The 20,874-nt window shown below is 40.6% G+C and overlaps 1 protein-coding gene across 1 annotated transcript in view; it reads right to left on the bottom strand.

Annotated features, from left to right (window-relative positions):
• Window positions 1–20,874, bottom strand: part of LOC118332495 (WD repeat-containing protein 70) — a gene marked incomplete in the record, with an annotated part of 38,882 nt that overhangs the window by 15,148 nt on the left and 2,860 nt on the right. Inside the window, 5 exon segments of the mRNA XM_035667805.1 lie at window positions 8,255–8,429; window positions 14,908–14,984; window positions 17,994–18,147; window positions 19,392–19,525; window positions 19,964–20,023. Coding sequence (XP_035523698.1) covers window positions 8,255–8,429; window positions 14,908–14,984; window positions 17,994–18,147; window positions 19,392–19,525; window positions 19,964–20,023 — 600 coding nt within the window.

Here is a 20,874-nt window from a genome sequence, read left to right as displayed (position 1 = left end):
TCTGTGTATGAAATGAAAGTGTAGTACAGAGGTCATGATAACAGTCCAATGATAGTTACGTGCAAATGAAAAGTAGAAACAGTTGCTTTATTACTACTGAATTTATTTACACAGTGTTGATATGTATTACAGACAAGCCCATTACAGAGACAAAAAACTAGATTACATGTAACTGATTAATTACAGAACAAAATGAATAAATAGTGCAATCCTGGCTCTCTCTGCCTTTTCCATAAACACGCTGCCTTTGTCACTACTGATCATCAATATTAAAGATCTCCTAATGTACTGCAGGATGCAACTGACGATGCTCTGCTTCAGCAGCAGATGTTTCAGTCGGTCGCTGCAGTAACAAAAAGACCTTTTCATTCGGTGTTTTCAAAACAACACACGGTTTCCATTTCCTCCTTGAACACCATACTATATATTTAACTATGAAGCCCAATACAGCTTATGAAATACCGGCAACTTTACACACTTTACCCACCGCACTCTTTAGCAAGACTACAGACCACAGAGATTTACCTTGGCAAGCTTAGGTGCCTGTCTGAGAGATGTTTTTTTCGCTCCTACCTGAAATAGTATTATAATATTCTGCTGTGTACGGTTTACCAATACTGCACATAAGACTTTATTATTTACTATTTACTTTATTATAAGCCATCCTTAAACAAGTGTTACGTCAGCCAACAACTATTTTACAGTGTCACATCAAAATATCAACAACCGCCAGGATCAATAACAAAAGAATAACAACACTTAGCGTAGGAGCAGAGGAGGCAGCAGTAGTTTGAGGCTGAGAAGACTGACATTGAAAAGAAGTGTTGAAACAAAGTCTTATTCTAAAAGTGTGGGTTAGTAAATAAGTAACACACTCTTTTTCCTAAAACTGTTAAAGGAGAACTCTAGTAATTTTACACATTCATCAGGTTACTAATTATGGGGGGTACTTTCAAGCCAGTGAAAGTAGTATGACGTTTTCTATCGATTCAAAGAAGCTTTGACAAGTCTGAGAAAATATAGGGTTATCTGATGATAACCCCAATGATGTCATCAGGGTTTATCTTGGCTTGGGTTTGGATACTACCATTTTTCAAAGAACGCCTGTGTTACAACCTGTTGGTATGGAGGTATGACATGCATTTACAAGGCAGGTAAAGGTCTGATGAAAGACTATAGACTACTGAAAGAAAATTCATCTGCAACTATTTTGATAATGGATTTATCATTTTTTCCAGCAACTGTCCCTACTTCCACCTTCTCAAATGTGAGGAATTTGCTTTTTTTCTTCTTATGTGACCGAATCTCTTTGGGTTTTGGCTGTCGGTAGGCCAAAAGAAGACATTTTCCTCGGTTTTAGGAAAGTTTTAGTTTCTGACATTATGTGGACCAATGTCCAATGAAGCCCTAAATATGGTTATATGTATTTCTGCAACAGAGACGGTGCACATCCAAGATCCAAGATAGCAACAATGAAAAAAGAGAAGCAGTCTGCACACTGAATATTACAGCTTCCCAGGCAATGCTTCCACCATCAAGCCCTTCTAACTATTTCCCTGGCATGTTGCTGTATATGAGAATGTGATCTTACTCAGCTTGGCTGTGATGATCAGCATGTATCACTGAAAACCAAGTAGGTTAAGTGACATTTCAGTTGAGGGTCATTGTATGGAGAACAGAGAATGGAATCTCACTTTTGTAGTTTATGGGGTTAAACAGACAAGATGTTTAAAACTGTTTTAGGAGAAAGGGGAGCAATGGTGGCATTTTAGGAACATTTCGTAAACCACGAGAAATGTCCATACACCAACCACCAACAAAAAAAGTATTTCAAAATATTCCTTATTAATCCCAGCCACCGCACCATCCCCCCCTGCAAACAGAAGCATTTTAACCTCTTGTCTAAATAGCTGTTTCCAAAATGGACAGCCATTTCATGTACTTTCTCAGTGCTCACTCAGAGCAAGCGGTGTACTGCTGTAGTGCAGTGTAGGGTGTGTGTGTCAAGGTCTGAAGCACCAGGCTGGAAATAACCCAGCTCAACCCCCCAACCCCAACATACACACACACACAATTCTCTCTATCTTTCTCACACATACACACAAAAGGAACAGCGAGAAGAAAAGCTCACTGAAAGTACACTCAAAATGTGGACAATGAACATAAGTGAAGAAGGAGATAACCAATAAACAAATACGATGACGTTAAAATTCATGTTACTCTGGCTAACCATAACTTTTGACTTTAGATTTCGGGATGCAACTAGTTATCATTTTCATTGTCGATTAATCTGAATTAGTCTTTAAAATGTCCATCACAATTTCCAAGAGCCCATGGTGATGTCTTCAAATTGCTTGTTTTTTTCCCCAGCCAAAAGTCCAAAATCCAAATACATTAGCAGCACATTCTTACATGTGAGAAGCTAAAACCAGTGAATGTCTGACATTTTTGGCTTGATAAATGTCTTAAATGACTAACCGATTATCAAAACTGTTGGCAATTCATTTTGTCTGTAAATCAATTAACCATCTAATTGTAATGTCACTTTTGCTGGTGTCTTCTCTCTGCTTCCTCCTGCATTTACTTCCCAGTGCCTCAGTTTTACCTGAGCCCAGCCAGATTACAGAGATCGATCATTAAAAGACAGCGGTGAAGCAATAGTCTGGGAAGTAGGCTTGCTAACACTCAAACAAACATAACCTTGGTTTATACAGCTACATTTTCATTAATTCTAAACGGAATGCAAATAAATCAGTGAAAAGAGAATTGCAGCAATACAGGCTTTTGACTCAGAAAGCTGGATAAGGAATTTGAAGTGAGCACAGAGTGTGGAAGACAGATAAGATAGAGAAATGCTGGCAAAAAGAGAAGGAGAGAGTGGAGCGTGAGGTGAATGAGTGATGTGTCCTTATGATACAAGAAGGAAACGAGGCCATACTTCACTTCCAAAGTAAATGGAGGGAAGTTATTAACTTGGAAGAGACAGATAACACTGTTACCTTGAACTGTAGATAACGTGGATTCCACTTTTTCAGGCCTTGGCCATTTAGCCTCTGTAGTCTCTCCAGGGATAATATTCTGCTTCCCATTCTCATTTTACTCATGTATTACCTTTGACTCAAATCCATTCTCCTCATTTGTTATCATTGATTATCTACCTATTCTTTTATTTGCTGCATTGAAATTGACTTGGTTGAGAAATGTCACAAGGTCAATTTAATATAAAAACCAAATTTTCTAATCTTACAGCAGGTATGAAACAGCTTGGCCACTGGCTATCTCTGGCCTACTAAACAGCAGCTGAAGCATAATGTGTAAGGCTTAAACCCAGTCAAACACACAATACTGTGAGGGTGCATGGTGACTGACTGATCAAATAAAGTAGTCAATTCCTAAAGTACAGCCTAAAAAATAAATAAAAAGACATTGGGGCCCCCGTTACAATCAAGCAATCACAATGACCACTGCACAGCTGTGTCATGTGCACATGGACAATGGAATGGACTATGAACGGGAGGGTCTTGCTAATGAACCAGTTTCTTGTAATTATCTTGTCTGTTGAACTGAAGCTCAGTGGCACATCATAAAAATTGGTCTAGGCGAGAAGATAGTCCAGTTGTCTGAGACGTGCATAGTTGCAGGGTGAGAATACATGGCACCAAACATGTAAATATTACACCATAAATATACTGCGAGGAGACGGTGGTGAAATCTGTTTCACATAACTCCGGAGAGAAATGTGGTTTTATAAAAACATAACCTCAAAAAGAATATTTTTCACTATAACCACAGGTTTTCTCAGGTCAACTAGTGAGAAAAGTTATGGGCTCCTGTTCGACCCATGACGAATTATTCCCCAAAGTTTTTTTTTTGCCTCTTTTCATCTTTGTCTTTCTTTTTAAGATTAACACCATCTGTTGTTAGCACATGCTGTGTTTTTACCCATTTGTTGTATTGTAATGCTATTGTGTCTTTAGTGTCTGTTTTGTTTGCACAAAAAAAAGCTCTCAATGTCCATTTATTAAAAAATATTCTTCATTCATTTTACCAGACAAACAGGTGGAATGAGAAAATGACAGCCCTTGTCCAACTCTGAAGTAAATTATAAAAATAAAAACACAGACAAGGACAATAAATGGTCTATCAAAATATTGTAACCTAAAAAATACAATGCAGGAAATAAGTATATATTTTTTTAAACTTGATTTGATTGATTAATAATCTATCAGTCAGTAAAAGTAGTGCCTTTAATAGGTAGCTAGTAGTTATTCTAGCTGCTTATTGCAAACATACACCCACTCCAGCTATTTCTAGATCATTTACTGCTTTGTGAAAGCTTTAGTGTTTATTTACTATCCTGATGTTGGCTGGCATTGGTAGATGCCATGGTGTTTGCTTCCTGTGATAATCTACACAGCCGGTTTGTGAAACCGGATTCTCATACACAGTGTGAAACTTCTCTCACGCCTTGTGACATCCTCTGCAAACTGTACACTTCTCCCTAGCCTCGCATCAGGCTAAATTTTCACGGTTCTATTCAGAAAGCCAATGTGAGTATTTATCTTCATATATGCGTGTACACCTTTCATATAAGATTGTGTATACACATCCATATGCACACTTACGCACACACAGCCGTAATACACATCTACTCCTATTCAGCAGCAGGAGTTGATAAATAGCTGAAGGAACACAGCATTGGGTTTCATCCTCAGCAGACTATGATAACAATCTACCACAGGGCCAACTGTTCCTAACCGCCCTATCTGAGTATCACTGTATAAATACTGCGAGGCTCTGCCTTTCCCCAACCTCCATACTGGCATACAACCACACACCTGAAAGCCTTAATGACGCGCCCACTGTGCAGTCAGTAACATCTCACTCTGACCTCTGCTGCTTTCTGAGGATCAAGTGGCCAAACCGCAGTCCTGAACAGCTGCTCTGATCTTTCATGGAAATCAACAAGTGGTGATGGTGAAGCCGCGTGTGTGTTAGAGGATCACACTGGAGTGAGTGTCCACATAATCTGACAGTGTGTTCCATTAAACTAACTGCACTGCGTCTCAGCTACAAACTGCAGAAAAGTTAGACTCCGTACAAAGTCCTTGTCCAGGGTTAAACCAAGTGCAAGGAATGGGCACACTGAAATACTTCACTTGATAAATAGCACCTCTTGAAGGTTATTTAGTGACTGTTTTCCCCCACATGTAGAAAGGGTTAAAGGAGGGAAGATCACGCTGTGTGGCAATGACAGAAATCATGTGGCTGCAGGACTGAGATCCAGTGTAAATGTTTACAATCAGACTGTCTTTAGATAGCCTGGTGCTCCAGTCTGAGCGTCAAACGCTTTCATGAAAACATGTTCATGACTCTTGCCGGTTATCACAGATCCTACACAGTTTTCTAAACATTTCATTGGACTTCAAAACGTTTGTCTGTGATTGTATGTTCTAATTTTTCACAGCCACATCTTTTATGTCATTAGTTTACAGTTATACTGTGCAAAGTCGCATTAGGATCTTATTTGGCCGGTAATTTTAAAATGATGGTGGTCAATTTATGCATAAAAACAGGATGTTCAGTGGAGAAAAGGGAACGTCATTTTAACAACATGGGCTGAAGGCAGGAATCATAAAGGATCAAAAATTAAGAAAAGACTTTCTATACGTCTAAATTCATCTCTGGACGAATTAAAAACTTCTTTGGGGGGATGGGTTTCTCTCGTAATTATAGATCGATTGCAGTAACAAAGCCAGGCAAATCCAGATAACCAGTGAAAGTTTGCCATGTCATCTCGTGACAACACTCCCCTTCTGAGTAGTTCATCAAAACCACCTCTTTTAGGGTCCCACTTTGAAGTCTGGAAACATCCAAGTCCACCAATGACATCATAACATTCCCCAGGTCTCTGTGGTAATGTTTTTGAACGGAGGTCTGCACCCTCAATGCCGAAACTTTCACAGACTGCACATTACCTGGCAACCATTTAAATGCAGCCTTGTAATTCTGGCACCGACCCCTCTGGTCAGAGAATGAGCATGCAATCACACTCTGTGGCAGTCCACTAAAAGAGACCTACTTGACTCCCCATCATAGGATCAATCAAGTCATGTCAGGGTTCAAGAGCACAATGTGTCATCCTCAATAGCTTCTTCTAAGGCTGAGCGCTAGATCAAGGTCATGTACATGATTGATCGTGATTGATCTGCCTGCATATTCTGCCCATGAGTAATAGTGGCGATACAACAGGAGATAGGCCTCCGTTGAGTGGGGGAGGGAGCAGCAATAGAAGCATCGGGAGGTAAACTCCTTTTTAGGCTTGTGGCTGAATTCGAGTCAGCAGCACAGGTTGCTGATTAGGGCAGAGGGCACCAACTAAATTCTTGAGCCATTCAGACAGGACAGGCTCCAGTGGTCAGGCAACAGACATGACTATTGTAAGCTGCTATGGGACGCAGGGTAAATATTTAGTTTGGAGAAAGAGGGGTAATAAATTTGGAGAGCTTTAACCCAATCACTCGCAGCCTGCTGTTATGAGCAGCCCAGGGGTGGGATGATGGGTGAGTGGAGGAGAGATGAGAGTCTATGCAACACGGGCACATGGAAGCACAAATGCTCTTACAATAGAAAAGTAGGTACAAGGAAAACAAATCCTTCATCTACCAACATTTTTTTTGTGTCCTGTGATTATGAAGTTGACTGTTGGAGTAATTATCATGTAGCCTACTTCTCATTTGACTAATCTGGATAAGCCCCTCTGTCCAATCAAGCTGTTCCAACTCACTAACTACAGCTTAATTGTCACTGTCACTATTCTCATATGAAATAACAGAAGCATTCAACCTTGTCCACATATGGGGTTGGACAGATGAAAGGATATTAAGTGGAACCAAAGAATTAGAGTAGAAATTTGCCAAAACATTGAGGGCAGAAAAACAACTAGATGTCTTATGCTGGATGCTGGTTATCGTAGAATGTATTTAGCAATATCTGTGTAGTACTCCATCAATTTTATTACCTGTCTTAAGTGTGGGTTTTATGGTGTTTTAGGACTCCCAGGTGAGTGACCACAAACAGTTTCTCACACCGTGGAAAAAGCAACTTATGAAACTGTGTTTGCAAAAGAGCTTAACATAATGAACGACAATACCAAACTGGAAATATATCAACATTGAAAATACTGAATTATGAGTGCCGCAGTCCCCTAAGCCCCCTCTTAAACAGATATGCACCTCTCCCCTCGTTTTTTCCTCTTCCCATCTGTTTCGTGGAGGTGAATTTTGTGTGTGAACCTGCAAGCGAGCAGTTGGCTGCCAAGCCTGCTCCATCACTGGTCAACAGGAAACAACAGCACGTCATTTCCTTTTGCTACCCATTTACTAAACAGAAATGCGTCAGTGTTACAGCGATCAAGAAGAGAGACACACAGGAGGACAGGCAGACATGAGTTACGGTGTAACCATTTTTGAAAAAAAGTTTAAAGAGAACCAGAAGATATGCTCGGTGAAAGATGGAGGAGATGCATTCTCCCGAACTGAGTGAAAGTCATTTTTCACTACAGTGACAATTTGTCAAATAACTCGAGTGAAAACAGCCAAATAAGTGAGAGCAATGCTGCTTAGGAGCCAAGATCAACTATTACCTCATCTTACCGAATCTTGAGGAATGGAATGAGCACTTTGATCACTTAACTGCCTAATTAACTAATAGTGGAAAATGTACAGCAAGAAATTGTGATTGGGCCTCCCGGTAACTTTCAAGTAACTCAACTCAATCATTACACGTCATTAACATACACAGCTATTTTCAGCCATACTAGTGGCATGTTGATGTTAGCATTTAGCTCAAAGCATCGCTGTGTCTAAGTACAGCCTCACAGAGCCTCTGACATGGCTGTAGACTCTTGGTTACCAGTGTTTGGATAGAATGAGAGCATGTTCATTGCCATGTACCTGGTTAGTGTGATAACAGGGGTCAATACAGGTCAGACAGGTCAGACAGGCTATTTAATATTCTCACCTATTTGCAGTTTGGACAAATGCATTTTAAAGCCAGGCCTTTTGAATTCTGGTCTGTGTTGGTCAGTGACTTGTTGAACTCTGACCTCTCTGGCCTGTGACCAGATGACCCAAGTCTCATGACTCTGCACCAGAGGCCATAACAAAACAGACATGCTATGTTTACAACCTACTGCACATTGTGGTGATTGGTATGTGTGTGCGTGTGTGTGTGTTTGTGTTTTCAGACTCACGCTGAGGTTTCTGTCCCAGATCTGGATGGTGCCATCCTGGCAGCCTGCTGCAATGAGCTTCCCATCACGGCTGTAAGTGCAGCATGTAGGGATGACCTTTTTCCCCTGGAAGGAGCGCGGTTTAAACACAGACTTGTGCTTCTTCTCTGAGTTCACGTCCCATGTGCGCACAGTGCTGTGGACAGACAGAAATGTAATTTAATTTATCCTCACCCAACAGTCATAAATTGCTCATAAAATATCTATTCCTCAAAAACATATTTGGTCATCAATACTGTCAACCACCATAATAAATCAGAATCACAGAGATACAGTGTGCTCCAGCCAGTCTCATGAACATAAGGTTAGGCAGCTATGTGTTGCAGGGTGAGGGGTTAGCAAACCGCAGAACAGTATATCAGTCTGACAGGCATGTCTAAAGCTTCCATGAAATCCTTGAACACGTTACACAACCTGGATCACTGAGATGGAGGAATTAAAATGCAGATTTTTCACACAATATACGTGCAAATAGAAGGTTTTATTCCAAAAAGTCATTTAAGCCCAACAAGAATCCCTACTGGTGACATAGATTGTGTTATTTAAAGAAAATATTACTTATATACTTTTATTTCATTCTTCATTTATTTATTTGTTTATTACAACATTATTATAACTTCCTTCATAATACTCCCCTTTATCCATCAAGGATAAAAGAATGTACATATATTTAGGCTCAAACAATGCAAAATGAAAACATAAAGTGAAATCAACAAATTAAATACAAAATACACCTGAAATTTGAATATTAACTTTCAAAACATCGTTCATTTGACTTCATGTGACTTAAAATAAGAAAAGAAGCATGAAGGTACTCAAAAAAGCCCTTAGAATATTATTTAGGCTAGTCAAAGCTGCATACTTTGAATTTCAAAGTAGAGTGGACGATGATCTGAGAACACCAAGTTGTTTAGGTTAAAACAAGGTGGAACATTTCACCTTTGACCCTGTTGGCATGGTTGGCTGTCTAGAGGATGTTCAAGCAAGGGATGTTGAATACAACTTCGACCCACCTCACTTAAATCACTGAACTAGCTACGCATCTTTTCATGACTTTTTTGAAAACCAAAAACAAAAGGTATAAGAGAGGAAAGAAAGAGAGATATAGAAAATAATAAATGAAAAGACCGTAATGATGACAGAGGACGAACTGAGGCACCCACCAGCACTGCAAGTGACCTCCAGAGCCTTAAACCTCCACATTTATTTACTGAACTACCTGACTACACACAAACATGTTTAGTCAACTCTCACACACCCACACCAACACTCATGCCAGACAGAGTGTGTCCAAATGTGTCTGTGACCCACTGCTTGCTTTAGTAAGCATCATGACCTTTGGGTCATGAGGTCAGCAGAGGAGTATAAACATACAGGCAGGGCTGCTACTAACAGCCAGGCAAGGATTCCTCCATGGCCCGGCTAAAAAGTCACAGACACACACACACACACTCAACTGTGTTTGGATAAGTCTAACAATGTGATACAAATGCCAGCTGAAGACATATGGTTTGAGTGAGAACTGGCAAGGGTCAAATAAAACTCTATTTGATGCACAGTTGTGTTTAAATCCGTATAAACCAAAGCTGTTAATAAATCAAAAGATCTCTCTCTTGCTGGGAAAAAAAAAGAGCCACGTATAAAAAGAAGTACAACCTGAAGGATACTGCATTATACAGTAAGTGTTTACATGAGCAGAGATGTGTGTGCGTGTGTGTGTGTAAGTGTGCGTGAGAGAGTGAATGAGAGAGTGATAGCCATGGACTGGATGACAAAGTGGTCCACCTGCTGCCTCATGCAGACATCTCTATTTTATTTACAGAAGACTGTAGGCGTCTGTCAGGCCAATAAAGACAACATAACCTTTTGCGCACCACACAAAAGCTGGAATGCTATTTATCGAAAGGGCTCTTTCCAAAACATGGCAGTGCTGGCTGTCAGGGGGATAGAGCAGAGAGGTCGGAGCCCACCAGTGTGGAGCCAACCACGAGCGCATGGCTAAAGACTGCACACCCTCACCTGTCAGGGGCAAGATACAGAGCAGGGCAGCGATGGGAAAACGCTCAGCTTTAATATCTGGTACTCTATAATTGTTAATGAAAGTGTAAAAACTTTACGTACCCCATTAGAGCAACAAAGATCAAAAGAAGTAATAATAAAAGTGAACTGCAGTTTCACCCAATTAAAGCGGCACCTTTTATTCCAGACGGAAACATCTGGGGCAGTCTCAACCTTTATTTTCTCAGAGGAGGTGGTTGTTTTGAGAAAGTAATAGCAATGAAAGAGTATGAGATGTCAAAATATTCACCTAAAACATTTGAGGGCGAGACCTACGCCTGTTCCTCTTCCCTGCAACCCTGTTTTCCCTTCAATCGGCAGCCCCCTGTTCCTCGCACAAACGCTTCAGAGACAGAGGGGTGAATGTAATAAAATGAGACCCATACATCCTCAGTCATGCGTGTGCACTTTACGAGGTAGCACACTCATTCACACATCAACTGAGGAGTGACAACTCCCCAGGCCCCAGATTTTATCTGTCTGTCAGGTTATAGGCCTAGTGGGAGTGATGGTTGCTGGGATATCTTTCCCAGATGATGAGATAAGGAACAGAGAGGGATAAGCAAGGCGTACGTCTTGAATAAGGTTGTTTATTGGTCAAATCTCAGTGATGACGATAGGATGTGTTGCCCGATGGCCGGTTGACTGACTAACTGGGGCTCTGTTATGAGAAAGGCGGATTAAGAGGGGAAGATGCTCCATCTTAAATTGCAGCTGAAGAAGATAACAGAAGGATTTGTGAGCAGCCATACACACAGTGGCACTCAAGCACGGAAACAAAAGTAAGAAACACTGCGGTCTAAGCACAGATGCACTGTGGGTACAGTGAGATACTGATTCAAGCAAAATCACAATATTATTAGTGTGGCTCAAAAGTAAAAAATTTACCTTAAAAAGGCCTTAGCGGGGCAGGTGAGACCACACACTACAGGTGCACAATGCTTGACTATAGATAAAAGAAGTCAAGACAGCTCTTCAGATTTAATCAAGCAATCTGGTTGATAAGAACTTCCATAATGAAGTGGCCTCACATCTAGTTGGGTAAGACAAGAAACAAACAACTGTATTCACACACTAAAGTACTAAAGGTTCCTGTCAGTCAAAAATTCCATGTCTGTAAATTGAACAAGAAGGATAAATGCACTCCTTAAAGGTATGGTATGTGCGTTCTTGGGCAGGATATGGAACACTTGCATTGTAAGGCGAGCAACAGTTTAAGACAAGCTGGACTATGGATGAACCTGATGTGATGTGAATGTGAGAATCGCCCCAACATGCTCACACACACTATGTGATGTCTGTCCTCACTCTTCATCCCTGTTCTGTCACGCAGATAACACTTAGTAACTCGGCAGTAATGCCTTTTCCCCTTAAAAAATGCAAAGTAAGCTATCACTATTACTGACTCAAAGCTAAAAGACACACATTTTGAGCAAAGTGCTACTTCCATGTAAAAAAAACTTTACTATACTAGAATGTATCCTAGCAGCAGATCTTAAATCATCTTTGTGTGACTTTCTATTGTTGTGGATGCTCTCCAATGGTAATTCTTTAATATGTCACATGTATCACATCATGTGTTTGGTTTGCGCGCATGACAAAGACAAATTATTTGTTTCTCAGCAGTAAAATGACTTGCCATGTTGCCTTCTGGGTCTCCTTGCATACAGCTACACATACAATTCCAGCTGCAGCCCTGACAGTAGGCCAGCACAAAGGGAATCCCTGGCATTCAAACCTCCTCGAAACATTCCTCAAATTGTGTATTTGTGTGTGCACATGCACAAGTGTGTCTCAAGACTCAACAGAAGTAACATGTGGTCCCAATTAGAAAGTCGCCGTTTGTCCTATCCTCTGCTCCACTGGCTGAAATTTCAGTCACAAAAAGAGCATAACATGAGTTTTTCATCGCTCTCTTGGGGGACTATAAAACGACATAAAGTAAAACCAAGAATCAGTGTGTCATGCCGTTGCAGAGTTTTCCACAATGTTAGTTATAGTTTGTTAACAATTCTACAGTACGGTATGGTTTAACTTTTAACAGGATTTATTCAAGAATTTTTAAGTCTCTACTGTTTGGGCTTTAGAAAAGTCTGCAGCTCACAAAAGTCTCAGCCATATTTTTAGTTCACTTCAAGTTCAGTCCAGCCAAAGAAATACTTCCACCGGGAGTAAACCCAGCACATATTGCCTTCACTTTCTGAGAAATAAATCTGCAGTTTTCAAACAGGTGTTCAGTCTTTCAGCAAAGACTCAGTTAAAGTGGCTCAATGCTTAATACGCTTTAGGGCCCCTTGGATTAAACATGAATAATGATGGAAAACATTTTGCCGTTTTACAATCGCACCACTCTCAAACAGAATGACAGAAGAATGTGAGATGTTGACACTTTCACACCAGTCCGAGCAGAAATGCTTTTCACTGACAGACTTCGGTTGCGCAGTTCTGCTGAAGCCTCCATTCAACCCTCAGTGTGCAGGGACAATCACTACCACCCTGCTGATGCTTTATTGTGCCTCACCAGTACTTCCCTCTCATCCACTTCCTCTCAGTAAGAAAAAGTCTGGGTAAATGAAATCATTCAAGAACCTCAGAGGCAGTTCTTATGAATGAGACTCCACACAACTAAGAGGGATCTTTAATTAGGGAGCTGGGCGGTCCACTGATCATGCTTAATAACCTATTCAAATAAACACAACAAAGGCTTTTTAATTAGACTGACACAGGAAGAAAGACAGAAAGCCTAGGTGTTGGTCTGATGTTTAAGCAGATAAAGCCAGACACCCACTGGTACTATTGGCCGACTGCTGTTCCATTCTCAAGAGGCCCACTGACTGCAGTCCGGCCTCTCCGGAGGGAGCAGCATACATCATGAGGAGGAAGAAGCATTGTTTGATGGTCCCTTCATAATAACTAGAGCATTACTGATGAAGCTAAAGAGGGATGAGCATGAGGCAACCACCAAAACAGTGTAATAGGCTAACACTCCAGTCATTCAAGCAAACACACTGTGCATAAATCAAACTGTTTCTTTGTTTTTCCAAAGTCTTAAACAAGACTAATGAAATTAGCAGTTTAGATTGTAAAACAGAAGTTGAAAGTGTGGACCTGCTGTGTCGAGATTGCCCAAGTTCTCATGAATTCAGTTCAGTTCCAAGAAGCAGGATACATTAGCTGAGTAAACTCCAGAACACCCTTATATCTGGATAAATCAGCAAATGCCTGGTTTTCTTTTGTCTAGCTTAATATACAGTCACAGGAGCTCTACTTGGAGGATCTCAGGTTGTCCTCTAAAAAGATGCTAACATTTGAGGGATAGTGAGTAAACCAAGAAAGTCAAGTACAGCACTTAATCACCAAGTAGCCCCTGTATTGCACTGCACATTGTGAATGTGATGATAAGTAAAAGTGCAATATGAGAGATTTGACATAGACGGACAGTGTCTTTAACCTGTAAATCACCATAGGCAGTCTCTCCCTCTCTTTCTTCTCTCCGTCACTGCTTCCTTCCATCTCTCAGGTTGCTGTGCTGACCTGCTCTGCCGCTGTGAACCCTCCTCACATGCAGCTGCTCTGCCTGTGAATGATTCCCTGTGCGCTCTTCTCCGCTGTTCTCCTGTGAGCTGGCCAGGGGCAACACCCAGTGCTAACGTGCCATGGGAGGATTTCCAGAGCCTCAATAAGAGCTAAATAAACCAGCCTCCACATCTGGGAGAGCAGTAACACTGGTAAACACTGGGCCACGGCCTGCCCACAAAGCCAGGCCCTTGTTTCCACTTAATGATGATAGCCCTGGGTTTCTGCACTGCTGTCTGTCACACTCACTTAGACTCATCACTGTGGTCTCACTCAAAGTCATACATATTCACTCACAAATATTCCCTCACACCTATACACACAGGAAAGGGTTACAGCTCCTGCAGTCATACAGGACTAGTGCTGCTTTTAAGAAGGCAGAAGACTGCTAAAGCTCTTCTTTCTGAAGCAGAAAGATAATAAATATGTGTGTGACGTCTTCATTCCAGCAGTGTTGCTCTGGTCCAAATCACTGCATACAAATAAAAGGGGTGCATTTAGACTTCATCCAGTATAAAATGTGCCATGTGTCAATGCACAGCTGTGCGGTCAAGCTACCCTTTTCAGAGGCATAATCTGGACTAGAGGACTCCCTGCTGGTGACAGAGGACATGAGAGCAAATACAGTGTTGAAACATTGCCTTGGACGTGACATACACAAGTTAATTGCACAATAAAGATGATTCTGAATAAATGTTGAACAAATAATCCTAATATTCAGGAGGTGTGTCAATGAATATTATCATCAGATTTTGCCACATCCATAACAATTCCACCACCACAAGATGAATGGAGATTTTGGTTGGTTCTGGATCTCTCAGTATACCATTTAAAACATTTGTTTTTCTGGTAAGTCATGTGGAATAATTAAACTATTATTTACAGTTTATTATTTACAGTTAGAAACAGCAAACAGACATGGCAGTGTTTCATATAATACAGCATGTCTTGTGGCAACACAAGGTAAGTGTAAAACCTACCCATCATTGGAGCAGGTCATGAACTCTTCTTTACTCTTGGGATGCCAGCAGCCAGAATTCAGCATTGCTGTGTGGCCCTGAAAAGAGCAGAAAGTGAAAGTTATCAACAAATTGTGCAATTTTAACAGTCACTAAATTGTTGCAGGCCCGATCCTGTGGCTAGCTTCCAGTCACTTTGAAGTGGAGCACACAGGGCTGCCATTTGCCCTACAACTGTTTACAAACTCATAATTAGAGACTAGATGTGGCTGAGCAGGTGGAAAGGGAAATGTCACCAGGAGGAAACAATGAAAGTGAATTTGTGAAAACTGCTGCACAAAAAGTCACCAGTTAGTTATTTCAGGAGTGCTATTAGGTTTTTGTGACGGTGCATTTTCAGAGTTGTGTAGCATGAAGTGCATGGCAACTATAAGGCCTTTAGCCAGTCTTCTACACATACTAAAAGTCCTGGGAGACATTAATTATGTTGCTTAATCTGAATGCACCTTAAAGGGCTCTCCCTTGAGGAAAAGGATATTTTTGGACCTTTTATTTGATCACATTGTAACCTTGACTTTTGGCCTTCCTCGACATAGGCCATGCCGCACAACTGAGCCAGTGAACTCTGAAGAAGTGCAGCAGGCTCTGTCACAGCTTCAAACAGTGAGCTCCTAGAAAAGTAACTTTTAGACATTTCCTTTGCTGGAGTAGTCCTGTGGAGAATTACTCATAACAAATGACTTCAAAGCAGAATGACCCAGAGAGAGGCCTCCTCCGCTGCCAGGTCAGAGAGGAACACTTCAGTGTGCTGCAAAGAGGCTTCAGACATGACATACCACTATTTGACAGGATGCTCAAGAAAGCAGAGCCTTGCAGGAGCAGAGGTTGACCAAATGACATCGGTATGTGTGCATCAGGAAGAGAGGTCTGCCTGTTCACTGTCAAATACTTCAAGCACACCAATCTAGTAATCAATAAAAGGCAAATGCCTAGGTCTTGCTGTGTAACGACTAAAATGACTAAAAACAAATTTCTACGTTGTTAACTTTTATGGCAAAATACACACCCACTGTATGATGAGGTTAAAGCTCAAATGGGCTATGAATGACTGCTTTCCTGCTCTGTGCAATAACATAAAAATAAACAGAATCCATCACAGGGGCTTCACAATGAGGGTGAAGTAGCCGCGACCTTCCTAAACAAATCTGATTCCTCTTCCTCAACAGTTTAGGACAATAAATTGCCAATGACTAAAGAGGAACAGACCGCTATCTCATACTAACAGTAAACAAAAATACAGCATGTTAATGACAAACAGAGCCAAGAATAGAAACCTCCCTGATAACAACATGTGACTTACTCTGGACAGTACAGGTATCCCCAGTGTGTTTTTTTATTGCAATTACTATACAGGTTTCTCTATCTGTCAGGTTTACGTTAAGACATTTATGAGGCAAAAATACCAAACATTCTTTGGTTTCAATTTCTCAGATGTGAGTATTTGCTCCTTTTAGTAATCTTCTCTCTTTGGGTTTTGGGAAACAACCAATTTGAAGATTTCAAGATATTGTAAACAGTGGTATGGTTTTTTTAAATATTTTCCAGAACAAACCATTTTTTTTTTGCCTCCTGCGTATACAGACCTTTGGGATGAGGCAAGAGGCAAGTAATTGTCTGTCAACAGAAGCAGAGTAGAGGCAAGGACTTAATTATCACATGAGACACAGCTAATCGACTGGGACACTGTCAGCGGGCCAAAGCGCATTTTCATTGAACCAAACTCTCCCATCATCTCCAGATGGGACTGAACAGGACAAGAATGTGGGACATTCAGGAAAACACTACTTGCAATCAATGGGCCTTCACTTGTTCAAGTAATTCATATGGCTGGTATAAACCATGTCTAAATGCACTGCAGCTGGCACAGATGGTTGGTGACCACCAATACAGCTTCCTTAAACACAGTAAAACCTAAACATGGGCACTTAATTAGGATCCTGCTTTGTAGATGCAGGTACAAGCAAGAGATGAACCACGACAGTCCTGAAAGCATGTGGTGTTCCTCTCCCCCTAAGACTGCCTCTGGTCAGAGAGAACAGAGCACTATCCTCACATACAACAACAAACCAGCTCATGGCTACACCTTGCTACCATTATGCACTGGCCACAGAGCAGAAGAGCAGAGCATCCAGCCTGTGTTTAGAATTAGCAGTCACTCTTGGGCACACCGCTGTTGCTATGGAAGTGAAAACATGAATACTTACCTAATAGCTTTAAACTGTAATCAATTATTTTATAATAACAATGTATTAAATGAAAATGTGAAAGGTGTGGCGCAAAGTGATGAACCTACAGAAAATCATCACCTGAATCTGCAGCTTCCCTTCGCTTTACGAGGCTTTATAGCAAGTTTCAGCTCATTGTTCACTACCTGCTCAGCACCAAACGGCAGTCAGACACAGGTAGCAACTAGCTGGTGAACATAGTGGAGCATTCAGCTGCTAAGGAGCGAGATATTTCTCTCAGGAGTTGGCACAGACCAAAAACAGAGCTAAGAGAAGGTAAATATTGGATTTAAATGTGTCCAGAAGCATGACTTCAAATGATGATAATGTTGCTCCATAACAGCTGGATGTGTAAATAAGCAACAGTTTGCAGACATTTTCACCATATTAACTTAAAAGGTAATATAATGTGTTCACATCTTGTTTTTGCTGCCCCCAAGTGGCTATATTTATGTAGCTTCAGCAGTTATTTTTTGACAGTGAAATTATTGCCTAAACCGACATAAAACGACAATTAAAATCTACTTCAGTTTCCAGACCAACTACTTTGTTCAAGCCTGTGCAATGAGGTTTCTCCCATGTGATTTTTTATCCAAATAAAGTGGTCCAGAATCTGGCTAAATTGTTGGCTTGTTTACAGCCAGTCTGATCATCTGACCGGTATTGTTTATTGCCCTGTCAGAACTGTTTACAGTGTTGCCAGCTCTCAGCATTTCACCATTACTCTGAGTATAATTTTATCATTGATGGCCAAACCACAAAAATACGACCCAAGTTGCAAAAAAAAACAAACGCTTAACCTATACGTGAGGGCCACTTTACCTTGGTGTTGGCCATATCCACAATATACTGGTCTCCCTTTACACACTCCATGACATTGAAGCCATCACGGTCCAACACCTTGGCCTGTGCATTTCCAGAAACCACCAGGATAACATCACCAGTGATGCTGTACTGCAGGGTCTTAATCTGATGGCTGAGGGGACACACACAACACAATGAGACAAAGAAGATCATATTAGTTTGCATTTATGTGGTGCTGATAAGTTCGGATAAGTGTCTTGGTGTCTGTTTGCAAGCCATCTGTGAGCTGTGATTGTACAGGACTTCTGCACCAAATCATTGTTATAAAAGAAACTTTTAATCCTTCAAAGGGTTCAACTTCAGGGACAAAAACAAACAAAAGATACATGTAGCTATAGGAACAAAACAACAGAACATCTGATGTACATCAAATGATTGGTCTTTGATCTACGACACGCAACAGACAGTTAAGCTAAGAAATGGAAAGAATGATAACACTCTCTTTGAAACATAATCAAACACATTGAGAGAAAATAAACATTACAAAAATTGGTTATTACAAACCACAAACAATATAATTAGGTATGGAGAGTAAAAATAGAACTTTATAAGCGTCTTTAGTGCTATTCAGAATGGATATGACTTATTATATTTCAGTTTTACACTGAATAACACACATATCATTCTACAGAGCACAGCAGTGTATCCAATTGAAGAGACTGAGTGAGATTAGCAATTTCGGCCAATTTTAAATAGCATTAACACAGCAGGGGATAGATGGGCACGAACATTTCCTACACAGAACACAAAAATTCCATCGCTTTAATGAAAGTGAGGTCAGCACCATGCTGTTTTTAAATTGGGTGGCTCTGGCATATTCAAAGGCTCACTACATTGCACCAAATGCTCATTTGTTTTAGACCAAGCTCACAAGTTGCCTTTTTGGGTCAAGAGAGAGGAACAGTGGACCTCAACAGCACTGCTTTCTATATGAAGCCCAGCTTGTTAGTAAACCAAACAGGCTACTGGATTACATTGTAATCAAATTAAATGTAGCGTAAATTTTCTGTTAATAAGCGGAGGCCTGCTCCAGCTCAGCCCACTGGTTCCCAAAACCAAACAAGAATTTGATCTTTGATGATGGCCCCGGTGAAACACAGAATAAACACACACAGACACACAAACATCTCAACCATCTGCTTCTAAAAGGCTCATTTTGAATGAAAAGGAAGGATGTCACAGAGCTAACATGAGGCTCAATGAAGCTCAACAAATGTGTGTGTGTGTGTGTCTGTTTGTGTAGACTTTGGCACACATAAATGCAATGAGTATACTGGTTGTTTGCATGAAACTAATTAACCACATGTTAAGGAACTCTGTTGGTGTTCCATGCTGCGTTCTCAGATGTGGACTCACCACTCACAGGGCTGGAGGGATCTGAAGGCCTGCAGGGCCTGGTCCATCCCAGCAAAATCCCAGAACCGCACATCATAGTCATACCCACCAGTCACCAAACGGGCTCCAGAGGGGTCTAAGGCAAGAGCTGATACCTGAGGAGACAATTAGCTTATTTAAAACATAAAACTACATTTTAACATTTGTTTTCGTGTAACGATCAGATTATTCCAATCTAAACTGTTTCAAAACTGCAATCAGCACTGGATCAGGATACCATATTGGGTCTATACTGAAGACATGTGTAGCCCTTTTCTCATTGGCACAAAATATCCAGTGCTCTTATTGGTAAAATTCGGGACAACGTTAGGTAACCTTGGCTGAAAACACATTAACTGATGCAGATCTCAACTATCAGATGTTTTAGTGTGTGCATAATTCAATGAAAACAAAATAAAATATGGTGTTGATTAGAAGCCACTTTTGATGAATAAAGACCTTCTTCTCTCTAACAGAAAGCCATTGAAGAAATTTCCATGGAGCCACATAAGGAACAATTATAATCACAGAGTACTGAAAGAAGAAGTCCTTACTGTCCTGGTGCCGTGCTGCAGAGTGATCTCATGAGTGTCTGGAATCTTCTTCACTGGATTCTAGGTTGGAAAGTTGAGATGAACATAAGGAAACAGAAAAATACTGAAGAAGGCTGAATTAGGTGTTATAGTTATTCTAAGATTCAATTACACGTGACATTTTAACTTTAATGGGCTATATGACTAAAAAGCCTGGAATCACAGTCATCAGCTTCAAACGAATGCCTGGGAACTGTTACACCGTCGGATGTAAAAGATCAGGATCTGAGCTATTTCACTCATAAGCTGAGACATTTATTTCCCTACATGACAGAGTGTTAATACTCTTCATGTGAAAACCAATGCATCAACACACCTCTGAGTAATGCAACATGTAAGATGCCGCTATGGATTAGTTGGGACAGACACTGTGGTATAAGAAATAAACAGGAGAAAACCCCTAACAACACTTTAATTAATCATCATAGCGGTATTATCTTAAAAAGTGTAACACTAAAGACTGATTGTATTTCCTTGTGCTGCCATCTAGTGGTGAGATATTAAAAGCACCTCAACCACACAGAACAAACGTGCCTTTATAGGACTTTTTCACTGATGACATTTTGACATGTCACATTAGGAAAAGCACAGGTGTAAATAACATTACTGATGGCTGAATTCCATTTAGCTGGTTGCTGGCTCACTGTCACACTGTTAAGCCTTACACTTGAATAAACTTAGCCAGTGTTAATGAATAGTAACACCTGTGTTTTTCCTACTATGACAAATAAAAATGTCTGCTGTTAAAAATAAAAGCCTATTTGAGGCAGCAGGAAGGAAGACAGGACAATTTAGACTGACTTTATAAAAACTCTGTATCTACAGGTGGTGGAACTATAGAAACTGTTTTGTAATCCAGATGTAATGCCTAC

The sequence above is a fragment of the Morone saxatilis genome, unplaced genomic scaffold (genome assembly GCF_004916995.1).
Source record: "Morone saxatilis isolate NCDOM2014 unplaced genomic scaffold, NCSU_SB_2.0 Contig21, whole genome shotgun sequence".
In the NCBI taxonomy this organism is placed as follows: domain Eukaryota; kingdom Metazoa; phylum Chordata; class Actinopteri; family Moronidae; genus Morone; species Morone saxatilis.
Note: the sequence above shows the minus strand (reverse complement) of the source record. Positions and strands in the feature narration are given on the sequence as shown.